The sequence below is a fragment of the Bombus vancouverensis genome, chromosome 4, assembly GCF_051014615.1.
Source record: "Bombus vancouverensis nearcticus chromosome 4, iyBomVanc1_principal, whole genome shotgun sequence".
Classification (NCBI taxonomy): Eukaryota; Metazoa; Arthropoda; class Insecta; order Hymenoptera; family Apidae; genus Bombus; species Bombus vancouverensis.
This window is the reverse complement of record NC_134914.1, coordinates 6,126,951-6,142,653: the sequence shown is the minus strand read 5'-3', so window position 1 is coordinate 6,142,653 and position 15,703 is coordinate 6,126,951. Positions and strand designations below refer to the sequence as shown.

The 15,703-nt window shown below is 30.8% G+C and overlaps 1 protein-coding gene across 11 annotated transcripts in view; it reads right to left on the bottom strand.

Moving 5' to 3' along the window:
* Positions 1 to 1,745: 1,745 nt before the first annotated feature.
* EndoA (SH3 domain containing GRB2 like, endophilin-A) overlaps positions 1,746 to 15,703 on the bottom strand; it is a 30,375-nt gene continuing 16,417 nt past the window's right edge. For 2 of the 11 annotated variants that reach the window (XM_076617751.1, XM_033334453.2), the window contains exons 3-13: positions 12,718 to 12,786; positions 12,241 to 12,457; positions 11,859 to 11,992; positions 11,632 to 11,698; positions 10,614 to 10,679; positions 9,930 to 10,030; positions 9,653 to 9,756; positions 8,987 to 9,105; positions 8,105 to 8,197; positions 7,283 to 7,398; positions 1,746 to 6,870 (exon numbers count right to left, since the gene is read on the bottom strand). In XM_076617751.1, coding sequence (XP_076473866.1) covers positions 6,751 to 6,870; positions 7,283 to 7,398; positions 8,105 to 8,197; positions 8,987 to 9,105; positions 9,653 to 9,756; positions 9,930 to 10,030; positions 10,614 to 10,679; positions 11,632 to 11,698; positions 11,859 to 11,992; positions 12,241 to 12,457; positions 12,718 to 12,786 — 1,206 coding nt within the window. In that variant the 3' untranslated portion in view covers positions 1,746 to 6,750. The remainder of the gene's footprint in view (positions 6,871 to 7,282; positions 7,399 to 8,104; positions 8,198 to 8,986; positions 9,106 to 9,652; positions 9,757 to 9,929; positions 10,031 to 10,613; positions 10,680 to 11,631; positions 11,699 to 11,858; positions 11,993 to 12,240; positions 12,458 to 12,717; positions 12,787 to 15,703) is intronic. The other 9 variants (XM_076617753.1, XM_076617752.1, XM_076617757.1 and 6 more) reach the window with 9 other exon arrangements.

Genomic DNA, 15,703 nt, shown 5'->3' with positions numbered 1-15,703 from the left:
ACCTAAGCTAATAAAAAATTATTGAAAAGGACTCGTATAAAATAGATACAAAATTTAGAATAATTATCTCGATCTGTGAAAATTTTATAATTAAATTACATGCTTTTAAACGGTAGTTCACTTCAAGTATATCAATCCATATTGTATAATCCATAAATATCAACTTATTAACTTCTACAAATGTAAAAACTACTATTTCGTTGATCGATTTTATGTTCTGTGTATATTAATTAAACATTTCTTTATCCTTTCCGATGAATACCATAACCAAAAGAAATAAAAAAAGCCTACTTTTGAAACATCTTGTATAAAAAATTCTAATCTAATAAAACTTGAAATAAATATAAAATTAACCTATCTATTATTTCACATATAACTTAAATCCTTTAAAATATCCTGAGATTTATTTTGAGACTTTTCAGCTTGCTAAACACTGGTGAAAAAAATTCCACGACCAGGAGCACATAAAGAGAAACTAGCTCTGTAATTGGGCATGAAAAGGCTGTATTTTCCGCGGTTAACTTCGGGAAAAGCTGAGTTTGCGGTAGCCAGATAATAACGCAGCTCAAGAAAACGCGAATAGAGGCTCGATCTTGCGGCGCGAACTAGTATGTGGAAGCGACGCCACGTGGAGAGGATGCTTTATGAGGGTTCTTTTTGAGTTGATGGTATGCCTTGTTACCGGGAAGAACCGTGCTCCCTCGGGTAATATCATATACAATTATGTCCACCGAAGGGCAGATATGCATTATGGATGCAGCTTTTATGCCCAGTAAATCATGTCGCAGGCTTGGTTAACTCTGCAAATGATCTGCAGAATCACGCCTAACCACCTTCCCAAAGATAAGCAAGCCTTCTTTCTTTTTACGATTGATACTACTTTTTTTTGGGTTTCAAATGTGTATGAAATGAGGTTAAGAATGATATTTAATATAAATGAAGCAATTAATGTAACTGCTGAGATAAAGAACTATTGTTTTTATATTTGTTGGTTGTATCTACTAGAAAGTAAAAAATAGTAAATGTATTATAAAATGGAGGTATATTTTTGTATATTTTATTATTTATGTATTACGAATAAAAAATTGTAACAAATTTTAATAAACAATGAAAAATATTAAATTAGTTAAAATAACTAAAATTTAATTTAGTAAAATATTTTACACTAGATTTTAGGGAACCCGTCATTTTGTTGCATTTTGAATTCCATGAGGAAAATTACACGAACCGTTTATACTTTTCTTCTACCATTTGTACTCACTTATCCATTTAACGAGATAAATATATATCGAAATTCATTTTCTTCAAAGCTTTCTCGTTTTGAAGTTTTCTATGTGATATATCTATCTCTTTGGATACATGTCAATTTAACGCAATCGAAATGTCGGTAAATCTAGTGTTAAAATTAATTAAACTTTTATTGTACATTACTTTTTAGTATACATCATTATGTTTTTAACGTAATATATTTATTTCTATTATGCAATATATTTACTATATTTTACTTGATAATAAATTAGTTAACAGTACTCTTTAGGTTTTATGTCAATGCAGTTTAATTATGAAGTAGTTTAAAAAAAAAGCATTTAATCGTGCTGATTGAAATAAATAGAATAAATAGTTAGAAAATATATAGAAAATTTATTGAAATGAATTGTATAGTATGTTAAGTGTTATTAGATGTTTAACAAACTACTTTAAAATGCAAAAAATGAAAGATCTAAGAAATCATTGAAGACCGAAAGTAGCATGACATAGAGCACACTTTATTTCTTAATTAGTGATAATAATTATTTAGCATTGATCGAAATCGAGTACATATCGTATATTCCTCTTCGATCGAAGTTCAATAATCATAATAGATTAATTTATTAATATAAGTGTAATTAATTGTAATGTATTGTCTGAAAGTATCACTGCGTTGCATCCACTGGTCGTCTCTTCGCACTTCGTCAAGGACAACCAAACAAATTAACAAGAAAACAAGATCCGAGACAAGAAGCTTAAAAAACATAACCTACAAAAAGAACAAAGGAAGAAAAATATCCCGCTTCCTTTCGTGTTTCTCGATGAATTCCAAACATTTTGACGCTTACAAAATATAAGTGGACCAGAATCACGAGAAATTTGAAAGGAAGAGTTTCGAATAAAGAACCGTGGGTTATAGAAGAACGATGAAAAGCTAAACTATACAAGATAGGAGGAAAAAAGAATAGCGTCTGTAATTCGAGTTTTCCAGACCAAGGATGCTCAGTGACTGCGGGGGGCGGTAGATTCAATGTCGCCCCGACCCCGAAATAGTTAGATTACAATTAAAATGCGGAGAGCTTGTCGTTTCGAACGAAATTTATGCGTTCGAAAATAAGTTAACCTCTACATAAAATACACTACTTGAAATAATGTTTTTTTCAAAAAGTTCGTAGCATTTTTATTATAAATTTCTATTGAATAACGAAACGTTCGCTGCTCTTAGTTGAATACTAGAGAGAATTAAGGAGGAACACCGAAAATTCGTTAATAAAATAAGTTTCCTTTTTTCATTGAAAGGATGTTGAATCTCATACATTTAAGAAATTTTGAGTCGTAACTGATAGATTCACCTTTATCTCATTCACTGAATATAGTATAGTCTCATTGTTATTGCGCTCTTTGTAAAGCTTATTCGAAAGATAAAAAAGTGAAATACTCTGGAAGGCGGTAAAACCTATTTGAGGAAACCCATTACTGAACAAACAATTTTTTAGAAATAAATTCGTGAAATTATAGATTGCGAAAATTCCAATTTCAATGAAATCTTTCTTAACTTTCGCTAAGAATTTTCAGAACACCCTAAAATAGTAAATCTACCTACATATACATATTACAAATAACGCATTTCTATAAGAAATATAACCTAGTAAACGTACGTATACATATGTACTTATATATATATAAAATGCTTCTTCGTCGCCATTAAGAAAGGTAAAAAAAAGAAAAACAAGAATAACGATTACTAGACTGCAAGCATTTACACTCTTTTTAATATAATTAAGAAAATGAAATCTAAGCAAAGATCTGTTTCACTATACTTTGAGTATTTTATGTAATTTTGCACTTTGAGATTTCCATAAATATATAATATATATTCAATACATAAATATTCGCAGTCTAATAATCGCTGTAAAACTATTAACATAATTCTTTAAAATAAACAGTCAATTCGAAGCTTCGAGCGTGCTCCATCGTTCGAAAAGGAGGCAAGCCCTCCGCAGAACAATATTCAACATTTAACAATAGCCAACATTTATAGAGTAAGATACCGATCTGTTTTTTTTAGTTATTCATAGATCGTTTCATCTCGTTCTCCTTTTATTTTTCTCGACAATCGTCGATCGTATTATAATTCCCAGTTGACAGAGATTGTTGTTATAGGTCCGCGAGGGCAACAATAATTATCACTCAACGAGAATAAATCCCTCATGATACTCTTTTTTTAAACGTACATATGTATGTATGTACCAGTGCAGTGTTTCTCAAACCGCAAAAAGATAATCTCGATGATATGTCTCTCGTTCTAGAAAGATACTTATATTGCTATCGTTTGCATGTGGACGCAAGTTACAAGATTCCCAACCTTCTCAATCATGATTTTATCTAACTATATATCTCTCAACGATTCTCGACAACGCTTGGAAGATGAAACTCACGCCTCACTAATTCGCGTATTTTTATTAATTGACGAAATTCTTTAGCAGCGGCTAACGCTCGAAAGAACATAAGGTTATCACAACCTGTGGTTTTGTAGCTATAAGCTGTTACATTTTCGACAATTATAATTATGAATACATTCTCTGTATGGCACCTAGTCGCTACAATTGTTACGTTCTTTCGCGTCGTTTTGCTCTGCCGAAGACAAAAATCACAAAGAACGAGAGTTTTGTTCCTCTATTGCGTAATAAGAAATACGTAATAAGATTACGCTTTCATTCGAAAGATCATTGACATCTAACATCGAAGGCATTTGTTTATTTACTATCAGATTTATCTTTTCCCTTTTCTTTAATCGTGCCTTTGAGAAACACTGATCCAGCGATTGTGACTTAAACAGCATGACGTTAAAATTTTAATATTGCACAACATCGATAACACTTCGATTTTTTTTGTCGGAAAAAGTTTTATGCGACTTATGATGAATTACAATAGATAAAATTATATGAATGTCTCTTCTTCTTCGTTTTCTTTTTTTCTCTTTCTGTTTCGTCTTCGCAATGACTGAACGCTGATGACGATAGTAGTGTGGTATTCAAATACATCAGCTGATAACTCGGAACGATTTTCATTTTCGTGGCAAATCAAACTATAGGTTTCGTTCTTAAGAATTTTAAATGTCGTAAGAACAACGTTCCAATTCATTTCTCCTCGATTCTTATATTTTGTATCTTCAAGAAATAAAATATGTTATAATTTATATCTTTTTTGAAGTTAGGATTCCCTTTTTCCTTTTTATCGTCATGATAACTAAAAAGAGATCAGGAAAAGATCAACAGGTAATAATTATTAATCTTTTCATTTTGCTCATAAAATAGACAGTAAAATTAGTTATATTATAAAAATTTATATAGGTTAAATTTTAATATTGGTTAAATTAAATGTAATGTGTATCACGGATATGTACATTAAATGGTTAATAATTAGATTGCAGACCTTATGCATTCGTAGGAAATGTATGTAATGCAAAAATATACAAAACATTTAAAGTATCGACGACAATATTTAGAGAATGAAAGAAGTCCTCATATCCAAATACACATAAAAATATGAATTTACATAAACTATCGTAAATTATATGCGGATTTGAAATTTTATAATCTGTTATAATCTCTACATTAGGAAAGATCCCAGTCATAAAATTTTTAATCATGAAACGCACTCACATTGGAACGTCGTTCTTAGCGAGTTGTTATAATTCATAAAATACCAACTATATGAAACTGCTATTGGAACAGTTAAAAATATAAAGTAAGGCCAAGAACGTTTTTCATCATGGAAAATGTTTTCATTGTAACAGTAAATGGAAAAATATACGAGTACCAGTAATAATAATGCCATCGTCGTAGTCATCACTGTTGTCGCCGTCATCGACAACATATATGTATATATATTGTATATGTATATAATATGTAAGTTATATACTCTAACATTATTATATTATGCTTAGCAAATATTTTGTTTGAAGATTTTTTACCTAAAATCCACGTGGCAACAAATAACCAAGTTCCTTAATTACTTTCATTGTTCTGGCGGTTGAACTCTCGTACAAAGTCCAAGAAGAATAGAAATTAAAATATCTAATCTCTAAAATACTTAGTAAAGTAAAATCTATTTTATTCCGAAAATATCGCGTTTTACTAGTCATTCGAATTAATTTGCTAAGAAGTTACACTTAACAAGAACTAAAATCTTAAAAAAAAGAAGACAATTTGAGACTATAACACAGAAGGAGCTCAGAATTAACAAGTTTTAAATGAATTAGAAATGCTGACTGACAGAAATACATAGTTAATCATATTCTGCGTCACGACTCGAAACAGTCAGAATGGAAAACATGGAATATTTCTAATTATTCATTAAATATTAATCGACGACTTCGTGGAAGAGGTTCGCCGCCATTTTGAAGATCGCTTAACTAAATTCTAACTTTCTAGTCGGTGTCACCTAAATGATTAAAAAAAAATGACAAATGATACGAGATAAACGTTGAAAAAATGATAGAGGAATGAAAAGGAATTACTATACAACATACGAATCCATATTAATAATACGAATTATGTGGCTTCTTTTTTGCTGCGCCGTGCGGACCAACGCAAAATGGATGACATGATTTCAATTACCTCTCTCTCTCTCTCTTTCTCTCTCTCTCTTTCTCTCTCTCTCTCTCTCTCCCCTTATATTAGGAACAATGCACTTGAGAGCATGATGAACAAATAACAAATGTATGGAAAGAAATATACAAGATGAAAACATGAACGTTGAATGAAATCATGAAATATGAACATGATATATCGAGTGATTCAAATACTTATGACTGAAAAATCGATTCCGAGCAGATCAACCATCACTTAATAGGCAATATTATTTTGTTCTATGTCTACTAAATGAGTATATGATTGTTGATTGAATGAACGGGAAAATACTTGAGGTAAAAAGTATTTTGAAAAATTTCAATGCAGTCTTGGCGCTCTGATGTCTTTGTGCAATAAAACTTTGGTGAGAAATTAATGATATTAAATCGATGACACATGAAGCGACATTAAAAAGTGAGAAAAGAGCCGCCCTTGACAGTGGACTGCCATCGTAGGTACTTCATGATGTATAACATTGTGTGTACATGTATATCTCGTGTACGTGTATACGTGTGTTCATACTTAATTGTAGTACTGTAAGTCATGTGTTATATATATATGTATCTGCGCGCGCGAAGGTCCTTACGTCGATAAAAGACACTATAACATTATATATGTACATTAACATGCGTATAGAGCTATTCCTGGGGACAAAAGGAAAGAAATAAAATAAGTGAATAGAGTAGAACTTGAGGATTCATCCATTTCGAATAAGCGAACCATAACGCAATAAGTGATTTCAGTAGGGAAGAGAGTAATCTTGAAAGAGAGATTTTTAGGCTAATTGTTTGTTAATTTAAGGTAATTCTCGTGGTAAACGCTGATGAACGAATGCAGGGTCTTTGGTTTCGAGACGCACCACGTCTCCTTAAGGTAATGGCACTACGACTTGCACGTAAGTTACTGGGAAATAACCCGTACGACCGTTCAGGCTACCCTCGAACCAGTTCTCGTCAATCTTTTTGGTCAAAGTGATCGTATCATTTTCCTGAAATATAATACACCATTGTTAGATACATTACTTATTTAAAAACATTTCTTTTTACATTTGGACAATTTTTCTAAACCTAATAGCTTCGGAGATATTCCGTTAAATATGTTTCCAACATTCAACTTCGGGAGCTGTTTTCACTCTTTCAACATGAATATCAGTACATAAAAAAGATATGTGCCAAATACTTTTTCAAGAACTACATCATACTACATAAGTTTTATTAAAATCTGTAATTTACATTTGAGAATGTTTCTATGTTAATTCACTTTTATTTTCAATGCCTCAATTACGATAACAAAAAATTAAGTTACAAAATATTTAATTAAATACATTTACCAATTCAGATTACTCACACAAAAAAACAATCAGAAATGGAAAATTGTATATATAATTGTATTATATTTACTTTAAAGCCGAGTTCTCCAGGATTTTCTGCCTCGAAATCGTACAAAGCTGTACAGCAAGGTTGTCTTGTCATCGGAGTCCTGGCTGGCGATTTGCTCGGTGATGGCAAGGGCGAAGCTAGAAACCATCAAGAATTTTAGAATTATATTAGATACAAATAGATAATGCAACAAAATATTAGGCTTGCTGCAACAGTCTTAAATTAGAGCACTACAGTATCTAAATAATTTGAATTTTATCTTCAATAAAATAAAACATAATGCAAAACTAAATGTATGATAATATCTGATGATCAACTTAAACAGCTATTCTCGCTAAAATCTAGATAAAATTATGAAGTACAGTGAATCACATTAATATTTAAATACGATAATGTCTGAGATTTATATATGCAGTGAAAATTAAATTAGAAAATTAGATTTCTATTGGTTCTAAGTAGACTTTTTATATAATTTTTATAGAGAAATCTACAACAATCCAATAAATACTATATTATTAAAAAATGATAGTAAACAACATAATGATCTTGACATTCAAGTTTTATTGTGAATCACTATATCTTATAAAATTAAGAAAAACAAAGTATTCCATAACAGTACACACAAAAAGAAATGTATAACCATTACATAAACATGCATGTATATACTTAATGATCAGTAAATGGCTAAATTAGGATACATCGATAGAAGATACACAAGAAGCAAAATAGTAATTACTTTCTTGCCCTGTTTGCGGTGCACGAAAAGCGATAGAATTGAAATTGAATAATTAATCGATCGATCGAAACCTACGATAGGAGAAACCAACCCCATGCAAAATTTACCATTGGCAGATTGTGGCGGGTTTCCGGCTGGAAATAGCTCAAGCTGCGAGCGCTTCCCATCCCCATGAATCGGAGACCCGGCTCGACTTGCCCCTACATTGTGTCAAAAGGACAGACATTCAGGTATACGAGAGTATACACACAGAACAGTCGGATAACGTGTAATGAATGCGTTAGAGATGAGTTTCGCGAAATTACGTTGGTGAGTCAATATATACATAGTTCATACTTGCGTACAATTATTTCTCGAAGTATCAAAAATACAAAAAAATTATTGCTTAGCTTGGAAACAGTAAAATAAAATGCATTCAAGGTGATAGGTAAGTAATCGTGTTAAATGTTTAATTAAGTGAAGCAATAATAATAAGTGAAGCAATTTCACCTTTTATCACCATTAAATAGATAAATAAATAAATTTATATAGAATAACTTCCTAGCATTTGAAAAAACGAAATGCTAAACCCAGAAACATTATATAATATTATTTATCAAAATTAACATAAAACTGCAGGAAAATTTGTTATTCAATTTGTTAGCTCTATTACAATCTCGACGAAACCATAATAAAAAAGAAGATCAATCTCCACATTGAAGTTCAAATATGATTTCATCGACTTTTATATCTTACTATTATGTCATATTTTAGTGTGTATGTAATATATTCCTTTGAGTACAAAAGATAACAAAAATTTAATGTCCGTTTAACAGTCAGAGTAATGGCGAGGGAAACTCAATCAGGAAAGAGTACAATGTATACGACTATAGTGTATAGTTGCAGGACACGCAGAAATGTTGCATGACAGAGGAAACAAGAAACAGACAGCCAATTCACCCGCAAGAGTCATTATCTTGGATGTGAACATATGTGTGAATGTGTTTTACCGTGGAAGGAGAAGTTCCCACCGTTCATAGCATCCGATGTAGGTAATGCATCGACGTGTAAATCAGCCAATGTCTTCGGTATGAATTCCATTTTTGGTTTGTTCGCTGCCTCGTCTTTCCTGTGATTAAAAATAAAAATACAATAGCATAATCATTACAAAATTATTGTGGATAATAAGTGGAAGATTATTTCATAGCATAAAATAATGTTATTAGGAACCTTAAAACTATAGAAATTAGAAAAAATTCATATAACAAAAGTAAAAGATGTATAGATATTGTTAATAAAGACCACTATAGTGCGATTCTACATCTTTAGATCGATAGAGATTCGTTAAAGAAGTTGCTACAAAATTGTCTTTAACTTCGAATTTCAAACCTCCACTGATCCAGAGGTATAATGTTGCACTGTGATGATCTTTAACAATAGTATTCATATACCCTGTACATAATATAATCACATTAAGTTACACAAAGAATCAAAATTCTTTTTTAGAGCAATACAGAAAATGAATTTCTTAAGTGAAAGTGAATTAATATATAAATTGCCATAATTTTTCAATTTATTAATTAACATTTATATTCTATACATTTTCTTGTAAAGGATTATAAAAAATAAAAGATGTTCTAAGTCTGGTGAGATATGTATACTGTATCAATACATACTTCTCCAAAAGTGTCTCTGTTAGTGTTCTTAGAATCTCAGTACACTGCTGATGGTACTCCAGGAGACCTTCACTGAATGTTGCCAACTGTGCCACTTGTTCAACCTAAGGAAAAAGCAATGAAAAGCAACAATATAGCAATATAACAATGATAAGCAAACATCTTTAAGTTTTTATCGTGTTAATTGCTCAATTCTTCCATGAAGAATTTGATACATCTCTATATAAGAACTTGTTCAAGTAAAAATTAACACACATTCAATTAGTTTTTTACTTACATCATTCTCCAAAAGGTTGAACATGCCCAATTGTGCCAGATGGAGACTCTCTGCAAATTTCTCTTCTGCTTGACGAATTTCGTCGTCTGAAACGTGAGAACCTGCTCGCAAAATTTGCGCCGGTGAAGGTATTAAAAATTGTACTACAGGGTTGCTTAAATGCCTATGTTTGATACATTATAAGATATACACACAACAAGGAGTAAAAGTTAGCGAAATTAAACCATATGAAATGCCTAAGTACTTTGATCGTGTACATTCCTTCTTTCTCGAAACACAAGCATTTATAATACAGATATTGAAGTTTCACTAGAAAATATATACAGAATAAGTACAACACATTCAACATTCGCAGTACCTTTAGTGCACTTCTGAATATATTTATATTTGTTATACTTAGTATTTTTAGTATAATCATCTGAAAGGATTGTGAATTACTATGATATAAATCTACATACATTTATTTTAGAAAAAATATACAAAGATACATCAAAGATGAAAAAAGAAAGATTATTACTTGGATTGTTATTTATATGCACATAATGTAACGTAATCATTATGGATTTAAAGGAAAATAATTAAAGGGTTGATTATTCTATATGTTTCTAAAAAAAGCAACTAAATCTAAAAAATTGGAAATAAAGTGAGGAATTTAATAACTATTGCACGTAGGAAATCACATACCAGTGTATGGTGAAGAGGACTTCACTGGACTTCCAAAATGAGGACTGGCTGATCTTTTTCCAGTTGCTAATTATTAAGAATGCAGACAAACAAACGGAAAACAAATATTTTTCTCTCATACTAAACTGAAAAACTTAATGATTGATAATTTGCAAATAAATATGGACCTTCATACGCATTAAGATCATCTGCAATAAATAATCTGCATTTTAACTTGATGAAACACCCCATATAAACAAATAAAAAATTATCATGGTAACATCAACCAACTATAATTTATCTATGACAAAGTGCACATGCAGCAGAACATGCGAATGGAATGCCTGTAAACTAAGACAATGAACTGAAAATGAAGGAAGAACACGCATAAATCATTTAATAAAGCTGCATTTCTTGTCCGATTTTAGATTTTATCTTTACATGTTATCTTTATTTTTAGTAGAGTGACCCATAAAACTATTTGAATACTTATAGAAATCTTCTATGAATGTGTTACGTGTGTTATACAGAACTGTTTGAAATTGCATTAATACTGTAGTGAGATATGGCTATCATGACATAGAACTTTTACCTGTCATATATTAAAATATTCCTTCTTAATCATAAATTGTTATTACCATATAAAATATAACATAACGAAATCGAGTCTAAATAATTAGTAAGTAAATGCAATAATAAATACAATGACATGTAAATACTTTGTGTAGCCACTGTACATCTGTTTTATATTTTACCAACGTAAATCATGATACTTCTATCTTACTACAATACCAATGAAATTTCAAAATATGTAACAGGTATAATATATCCATAAGAGGTTTTCAGAAGTGTTCGAACGCTTTTGTGAGCCACTCTACGTGCGTATAATTGCAAACGACACGCATCGAGTTTTTGTACAAAGACATGATGTATGTACAAGGTGTGCAAGGACACAATGTGCGCGGCCCCAATGTGTTGTGCTTAAATAAATCAATAAATATCGCAGAGAAAGATAAAGTCAACTCGCGTCCAAGTATACCTTTCGCTTGACGTCTCCGCTTGCAATCGAAGTCCAGCCTTCGTCCCTGAAGCTTTTTCCGGTGATGCTGAAAACAAAAAGGGATATCAATTCCCGTTCTCGAATACATGCACTTTTCCCCTCTTTCTTTCTTTCTGTCTCGTCGCGTATTCTTGTCGCGTTAAACTGGGACAACGCTACTCAACGAGTCAAGAAGAAAAGCCAACTTTTTTTAGTAACCAACCTACCATCACTTCTTTCAAGTCTTTGGTCTGCAAATGGTGCAGAGGCTCCAGGAAGTTTTGTTTAATGTTGTCGTCCAGAGAATATTTCACGTCCGCCATCTGCTTCATCGCCTCGCCCATTTCAACCAGAGCCTGAGCTGCGAACAGAAATTAGGAAAGATTAATGAGCCGAATGTTTGCTTGTACTTAGATGCATAATTTATGCGTCTGCTCTACTAGTTTCTTCGTTAGGTATGCAATTACGAAAGTTATGGGTTGAGATGCGAATGTCCTCCGAAAGTTAAAGTAGCGGCACAGCTTTTTGGTGATAGGAAGTGAATATGAATGTTTTAAAATAACAATTAATTATTAATTAAGTCTAACTATATGGACTGAACAAACGTACCGAAAATACTATCCTCTCCCAATTTCTTTCCATAAATAAGCATGCAATCGCCGAGAACACCTTCTGGTTGGGGGTAAGTCGAGGCTTTTGCCTGACCGCTGAGCTTACTGATGCCCTTGACCGCGGCCATCTTCGCTCTTGCAGTTGGATTTGGCTGAAGGAACTCTTTCGTTTTCATTTGTAACTCCTCCACCAGCTCATACGTGACATCCGTTTTCTACGATCAAAATTATATCATACTGTACGTTAGCTTAAATGATATTACATTATCAAATTTCTACTTTTATTTCGTTTTCTTATTTATTTCTATTTCTAAATAATATTTCAAAGTACATAAGGAGTTCATTTCTTTGAAGTAAAAGAGGTGCGAACAAATTTCATCAAGAAGGTTTCATTGGCGAGAAGATTGATCGAAGGTTAAAGGCGATGCAATAAGAACACCTTCCGGAAACCTTAAAAATGTAGAAACGTACTCACCCTCTCCATATCCATGAAGTCAACGTCGAGTTTTGTTCCTTCCGCTCCGCCCATCTTCTCTGTCATATACTGGAAATACAAATTTCATTAGAATTAAATAATAAGATTAAACATTATAATTTTATCCTTCAAATAGTACTGCTAGATTATGTATGTATAACTATTATAACTTATGTTAGATTACTGAAACTTAGCATATCTAATTTTATTTTATATTTTACATTCTTCAAACTAAGTAATCTAATTCCAAATTGTTATGGTTGCCTGTGATCCAATAATACCAGTTAAGAGTTAAGTACAGTCGATCCGTGGTAATTCGAAAATCGTGACAAGATTACATTTTGTTTATTCAGGAAGCCTTCAAATTCATGAAACATAAAAACCTTAAAATCTGCAGGTACACGCGAAAATAGTAAATGATTCTTTCCATTGTTGCTTTTCGAACTGAAGATCACAGGAATAATTTTAAAATTTTATGTTTCTAACTCTACCTTTTTATTTATTTCTGGGATTAAATATATGTTTTTATGGATACAGGCGAGCCTTTATAACTCGAAAATGTCTACAAGATTACGGATTTATCCATTATAAAATTTATATGAATGAAAAATGTCTCATATCATGACAAATCTTTAGTGTTTTTTATAATAATTCACAAAAAAGATCGTAATGCAAGAGCATGAATGGATGAGCGTAACTATTTTTCCGAAAGTAATCCTTGGTTTTACCGTAAATAATTAAAGGGAAAGACTCTTGGTATACGTCTGCAGTAATCAAGAGGTGTGCTTGGAACCTATAAATAACGGTGTAATGCAAAGTTACTTAAATAAATGCAAAGTACATTTGCATTTATTGTTACTGAAATAAATGCAAAGTACATTTGACTTACATGCGACCATCCTGCAAATTATTAATTTCACAATAAATAATGTCGACTACTGATTACTAATAAATAGAATTTAAAGAAGTTATGAAACACATTTCTTTAATGTCTTTATTAGAGAAATTTTTATTGTTTTTAACTCTGTGTGTGAGAGATTAAATACTTGAAATTTTATAATTTAGTAATTTTTTAATAGATAAATTAATAACGAGTTTTTCATTAACTTAATAAATTTTCGCGATCTTCGTTTCCTCTCGGTCTTGTTTCCTTATATTATAATTACGTATATTACGTAAATATTCTCTGACACATTTAATAAAATTTTTCTTTTATTAACTTCATTTTATGAATGTTTACTACACTTTTATTTACACTTTTATTATATAATAAATTATTTAATGTATTATGTAATAAATTATATAATAACCGGAACGTTAATGCATGTCATTTATGTATACTCATTATTGTTAAATGTATAAACGAACATTTGATTAAAAACAAAAAAAAGCACTTTTGAACTGATTATAATTATGCAGGAACTGAATATTATTTGCGCATATTTTTAATTTCTTGAATAATACTCGTTAATTCATGTTGATTACTAAATAATACAAGAGAATTTATATTACCTATTTTTCGTAAAAATCACAAATTTTTTACTCTTGTAAGTTGAACGCAATGTCAATCAATTCCTTATTATTTTCAAACATTTATTTTTATTTTCATAATCTATAAAAAGAAAATATTAAAAAAAAAACAAATTTTTGTATTATTTCCTATCTTTTTAACGCTGCGTTAATAAGTAGTATAATTTCTACTTTAATTATCACGCTCTCTTTCATATTTTCTCTATTAATTATGTTTCAGGAAATTGATTGTACATAAACGAGCCGGATAAGCTGGTTAAATGAATTTCTACAGCAATAACAAAGTTATGAAGAACAATAATTATCTTCTTCATGATACACTTAAAACTGCATTTAAAATCTTCACAATGTGTCTCCAATCATATCTGAAACCTCAATGATGTACTTTACAATTTGTTAAACTTAGTTGATTTAATTTAGCTTAGTTTAGTCTGTTTAATTTTCAAACTGTAACTTTCGTATCAATTTTCTGCCTAAAATTGTAACTGGTTAGAAAAAGCAGTTGGATTTATAGAAATTACATTTAGCATATTTTTTATACTCATCAATTTATTAAAATTAATCAACTTTATATTATTTTTGTTGAAAGTTTTCTTATTCTTGACGTAACGCAAACTTATCTCTACTAATTAGAAATAGTGAAAGTAGGAAGAGTGAGGTCATTTTTCGTTTCGACCAGGTGAATGATCCACAATTCCTATTTTTAACTAGCACATCAAATATTTAATATTATCTAACATGAACATTTTCTGTTTGTAACCGTTCACTAAAAAATAAATACTCATTGTTTTGTTTTTCTTGTATTTTCATATTTCGTATTATATAGACATGCTTTTCATCTTATTCGATTTTTGCTCGTTAAATTCACCTTTGCTATTTAAGGAAAAGGAAGTACGTCAATTTAATCGCGCGATAGATTTTAATAGATTTAAATCTCTTGCTTTTTATTATTGTGTTCTGTTGCTCATAACGTTATACATTTGTATATGCAAGTTTATGTTAATGTTATTCAAGAACTTTCGTTCGATAATAAAAACAATGGAGATATTTATATTATACAGATACGATACAAAATGTATTTGTATAATATGACGACTAGATAAATCTAAAATGGAAACAGTCATATCAATAACTCATATAGTATAGACCACAATTATGTAATGAATTAATAGTTTCAAATATCTTTGTTTAATATTGATTATTGATTATTATGGCGGTGATGATTGTATGATAAAAATGGTTGAATATCGGTCGAGAGTTCCTTCGTACTAGTTGCCAAGATTTCAGAGGTATACATCACTTTAGATCAATTGACGACGGGTATTATTGATCCGGAGAGCCTATCGTTTCTGGCAGTGGTATTTTCTTCCCTTTTCAAACATCTTACCATACTACATATATCCTTTGCCCTCGCCTCTGACCTACGGATATCTCTCGTTCATAGGAAATCTCGTTT